The following is a 4,954-nucleotide window of genomic DNA, read 5'->3' on the forward strand; positions in this document are numbered from 1 at the left end:
CATCTTGGCTCACTGCAACCTTCACATCCTGGGTTCAAGCGATTCTCCTGCCTCAGCCTCCCAAGTAGCTGGGATTACAGGCATGTGTCACCACGCCTGGCTAATTTTTGTATTTTTAGTAGAGTTGGGGGTTTCTCCATGTTGGCCAGTCTGGTCTCAAACTCCTGACCTCAGGCCATCCGCCTGCCTCGGCCTCCCAAAGTGCTAGGATTACAGGCGTCAGCCACAGTGCCCAGCCTCGGTCTGGTACTTTGAACCAGCAGTTCTACTCCTGGGTATATACTTAACAGAAATGAGTATATATGTCCACTAAAAGACATGTAGAATTTGTGTATCAGCTTTATTAATAATACCCTCAAACAGGAAGTAAATATTCATCAGCAGTAAAATGGATAAATATATTATATTCATACAATGGAATACTGTATGTCAGTCAGAAAGACAATTACTACAACCATATGGAAGAATCTCACAAGGCATTGTAGACTGAAAGAAACCAAACACAAACGAGTATATACCAAATGATCCATTTACATGAAGTTCAAAAACAGATATAATTAGTCTACAGTGTTAGAAATCAGGATAGTGCTACCTCTGGGGCATGGATATTGATTAGGAAGGGTCATTTTAGAGGGCCCAGATGTGCTGGAAATGTACTATGTCTTGATATGAGCAATAGTTGTCCTGGTATGTACATTTTTTAAGATTTTGAGCTGTATACTTAAGGTTTTTATACTTCATTGGATGTATGTTATACTTAAATTTTTTCTAATTAAGAAAAAATATAAATATTATTGAAATAAGTAGACTGTCAGTATAAAAAGAATTGAGTCATCTTACGTTTGGGTAACATTTCATGGTTCCCTGGTCACTTTCACGTAACATGTTAAGAGATACGTCATTTGGGTGCATTTCAGGGTAAAGGTTCTAATTTATATCATTTGAGCCATAAATGATATAAATTAATACCAAAACCAGCAGCTTTTTATTTTTCTTCAAGTTACTGTGTTTGAAATCTCAATGTTGCATTACTAATTTCTGTCTTTTAGGCTAAGACATCAAGCACACAAAGAATTTTATGCCTACAAACAGGTGAGAAATTTAATTCAGTTTGGCTTTGATTTTTTTTTCCCCAAAAAAACTGAGAACTCTGATTTCCACTCATACTTTAAACTGGGACTGAATTTACTTGTGTTCATTTTAGCATCTCACCGCCAATTTGCAGTATAATATATCAACTTCATTTTCTTAAGTATTATTCTCTTATTTTATAAGCATTACTTGAAGCTATGGAAAGTTCAAATGATATATTATAATTTAGCAGGAAACTTGAGCCAACAGTTTGCTAAAGAGAAATGCTATATAGCTTGTAATTCTTAAAGTTACTGTCAACTTAATGGAGTTCTGAGATACCATTAAGTGAAATTTTTCCTTCCTTCTTTATTAGAAGACATAGTTCCTAGGAGGTGACCAGCTGTGTTACAGTGATCTCATCTACTGCCTTTTGTACTTTAAATGTTAACTCATATTATCCACTAGAAGTCTGCAAACTTGGATCATAGCTGTTAATACCTAGTCCTTCACTGATTTTGTCTTTAAGTTAATACACTTATCTTTTCTTGAAGGCCAAGTAAAATTATTTTTTTCTTCCATTAATATTTTACCACTAACACCAAACAGGGGGCCTAGATTTTCCTTTGGCTGTAAGCATGAAAATCTTATTTTTTGTTACTCTTAGCTTTCTTCTTGGGTACAGGGGAGCTTCAGCTTATTTGAGTCTTTAACCTTGCTGACACTGATGTTACGGAACTGTAATACTTCGGAACTGCCTATCTTGTTTTTGTTTGTTTGTTTGTTTTTGAGACGGAGTCTCACTCTGTTGCCAGGCTGGAGTGCAATGGCGAGATCCTGGCTCAGTACAACCCCCGCCTCCCGAGTTCAAGTGATCTCCTGCCTCCGCCTCTCAAGTAGCTGGGATGACAGGCACCCGCCACCACACCCGGCTAATTTTTATATTTTTGGTAGAGACACCGTGTCACCATGTTGGCCAGGATGGTCTTGATCTCTTGACCTCGTGATCTGCCCGCCTTGGCCTCCCAAAGTGCTGGGATTACAGCTGTGAGCCACCGTGCCCAGCCAGGACTGCTTATCTTTCTGTTCATCTTTTGTCCATGTATCTTTGAAATCTGAGCTCATTGGCACCTTCCCTAGATGGACATACTGTTGTCCTTAGGTAACCCCACACTCTCATAGGTCTCATGTGGGATCCATAATCAGAGTTGAGTATTTTAGTTTTCTAAATGAATGAATCTTTTCGTCTCAGTCCTATCATAATCTTTTTTTTTTTTTTTTTTTAAGACAGGGTGTCTGTCACCCAGACTAGACTGCAGTGACATGATCACAGCTCACTGCAGCCTTGACCTCCCTGGGCTCAGGTGATCCTCCCACCTTAGCTGAGTGTGGTGGCATGCATAGTTGGGGCTACAGGCGCACACCGCCACCCCTGGCTAATTTTTGTACTTTTTGTAGAGATGGGGTCTCACCATGTTTCTCAGGCTTCTATCATAATCTGTTGTGTTTTGTTTTGAGACAGGGTCTCACTTCTGTCACACAGGCTGGAGTGCAGTGGTGCAATCTCAGCTCACTGCAACCTCTGCCTCCTGGGCTCACGTGAGCCTCCCAAGTAGCAGGGATTACAGGCGTGCACCACCAATCTGGCTAATTTTTGTATTTTTTGTAGAGACAGGGTTTCGCTGTGTTGCCTAGACTGTTCTTAAACTCCTAGGCTAAAGCAATCCGCCCGCCTCGGCCTCCCCAAGTGCTGGGATTACAGGTGTGAGCTACTGTGCCTGGCCACCTATTATGATCTTGACAACTTACAAGATATTTGTATGTAGGCTAACTAGAAAGTAAAATTGGCCTTTGCAGTCACTTAAGTGAAATTGACTGATAAAACTAGTCAAGTCACAAGACATACAGTAAATCTGATCTTTAAAATATACTGGATAGGAAATTTAGTATATCCCTATGAGGCCTGATAGTAGCTTCTAGTGTGATTTCTGAAAACAGGATTTACCCTCAAATCCATTTTTAGTTCAGGAATGTAAGACAACAACATTTAGAGATTTTCCCCTCAAATTTTACTTGCCTATTTTCTTCACTTTAAGATGAAATATACTCTAATAAGCTATATTTAGTCTCAGAGTTTTTTCTTAAATAGTAAACTTCCTTCTTATCACTTGGCATTCATTTTAACTACTGTCTGGTCACCACGGAGTCAAAACTTTCAAAATTAAGATTGACTTACTTTTTTTTTTTTTTTTTTTTTGAGACAGAGTTTGACTCCTGTTGCCCAGGCTGAAGTGCAATGGAGTGATCTTGGCTCACTGCAACTTCTGCCTCCCGGGTTCAGGTGAATCTCCTGCCTTAGCCTGCCGAGTAGCTGGGATTACAGGCAGGCGCCACCACAACCAGCTAATTTTTGTATTTTTAGTAGAGACAGGGTTTCACTATGTTGACCAGGCTGGTCTCAAACTCCTGACCTCAGGCAATCTACCTGCCTCGGCCTCCCAAAGTGCTAGGATTACAGGTGTGAGCCACTGTGCTCGGCCAAAATTCCTTTTTTAGGAGAATATTGCATCATTGCTCAAGTTAAAAAAATGGTGGTAAAATGATCTGTCTCAAACTGTAAAAGAAATTCTCTCCAATATTGAGTATGAGGGAAATGAGCCATATATACAAAATAAAACTATGTGTGCATATGAAAACTATTTAAAATTACAGATTTAAATGGGCATAAGAACATACTTTTTTGTCTTACAGGTTATATTAAAAGAGAAAGTAAAAGAATTGAATTTACATGAGGTAAGTTGATAATAAGTAAATCTTCTTGTTCCATTTTCTAGTAGCAGTGGTATGCTGTGGTATGTTTAAACACGTTTATTTTCAGTAGTTGAAAAAAATAGGCTTATTTTGATTGGGGTAATAGAATATTTCAGGGTGAGGTCACATAAAAATCAATTGTGTGAAGGCTTTACGAGAGTAGTATAACTGATACTTTATAAGTGATGACACCATTATAAAGTTTCATAGCAGTAGGGATGCTGCTTGCTGTTCATGCTGTATGAATAGGAAACAGATATGTTAGTTTTTCTACTCAAGATGAGTATATACTAATTTCCCCATTGAAAATGTTCCCAATATTTCTTTCTTACCAGTGGTACAAAAAAAGGGAGCAATCATCTCATGGGGCTAGGGATTTAAGAAGGTAAGACATACGGAATAGGGGAAGAATACATACGTAGAGATATGAATTCTCGGGATTGTTTAGCTATTCAGTTGCATGGTTGGGTCACAGGTGCTTTGTAACTTAAGTACAAACTTGGGTGTGTATATCCTGCTGTATACATTAAGATACATAGCCTGTAAGAATTCTTTTTAATTCTATTTCTTGTATTGCCTCTGACTACAAATTTTCAGAATTTTTATTTTTTATCACCCTTTCCTTCTCCCTTTCTGGGTTTTCTAATTGGTATTTAAAGCAAGGACTTGAAAAGCTGTGCGTTGCAACAGCTGTGTCGTATGTAGCCTAACTGTGGTGAAGCTCAATTGCCAGTCTCTTCAAAGAAAGTTAATTTGTTAGGTTATTTGAATAATAATAAAAATAATCATATTATTGTTAAATATTTTGAAATCATCTATTGGTCCTTTGCTCTTTTTGCATATTTTTCATCAAAGAGTTGATATATTTCTGTTTAATAGCATTTTAGACCTAACCTTGGATTAAACTGAAGCATTAATTACTGTTCGATTTTTTTTTTTTTTTTTTGAGACAGGGTCTCACTCTGTCGCCCAGGCTGGAGTGCAATGGCATAATCTTGGCTCACTGCAAACTCCACCTCCTGGGCTCAAGCGATTCTCCTGCCTCAGCCTCCCAAGTAGCTGGGATTATAGA

At 38.4% G+C, this 4,954-nt stretch overlaps 1 protein-coding gene across 1 annotated transcript in view; it reads left to right on the top strand.

The window, feature by feature from the left end:
• RNF24 (ring finger protein 24) overlaps window positions 1-4,954 on the top strand; it is a 93,257-nt gene that overhangs the window by 66,287 nt on the left and 22,016 nt on the right. The window contains exons 3-4 of the mRNA XM_011943284.1: window positions 1,050-1,092; window positions 3,823-3,864. Coding sequence (XP_011798674.1) covers window positions 1,050-1,092; window positions 3,823-3,864 — 85 coding nt within the window. The remainder of the gene's footprint in view (window positions 1-1,049; window positions 1,093-3,822; window positions 3,865-4,954) is intronic.

This window comes from Colobus angolensis, unplaced genomic scaffold (genome assembly GCF_000951035.1).
Source record: "Colobus angolensis palliatus isolate OR3802 unplaced genomic scaffold, Cang.pa_1.0 Scaffold219, whole genome shotgun sequence".
Taxonomy (NCBI): domain Eukaryota; kingdom Metazoa; phylum Chordata; class Mammalia; order Primates; family Cercopithecidae; genus Colobus; species Colobus angolensis.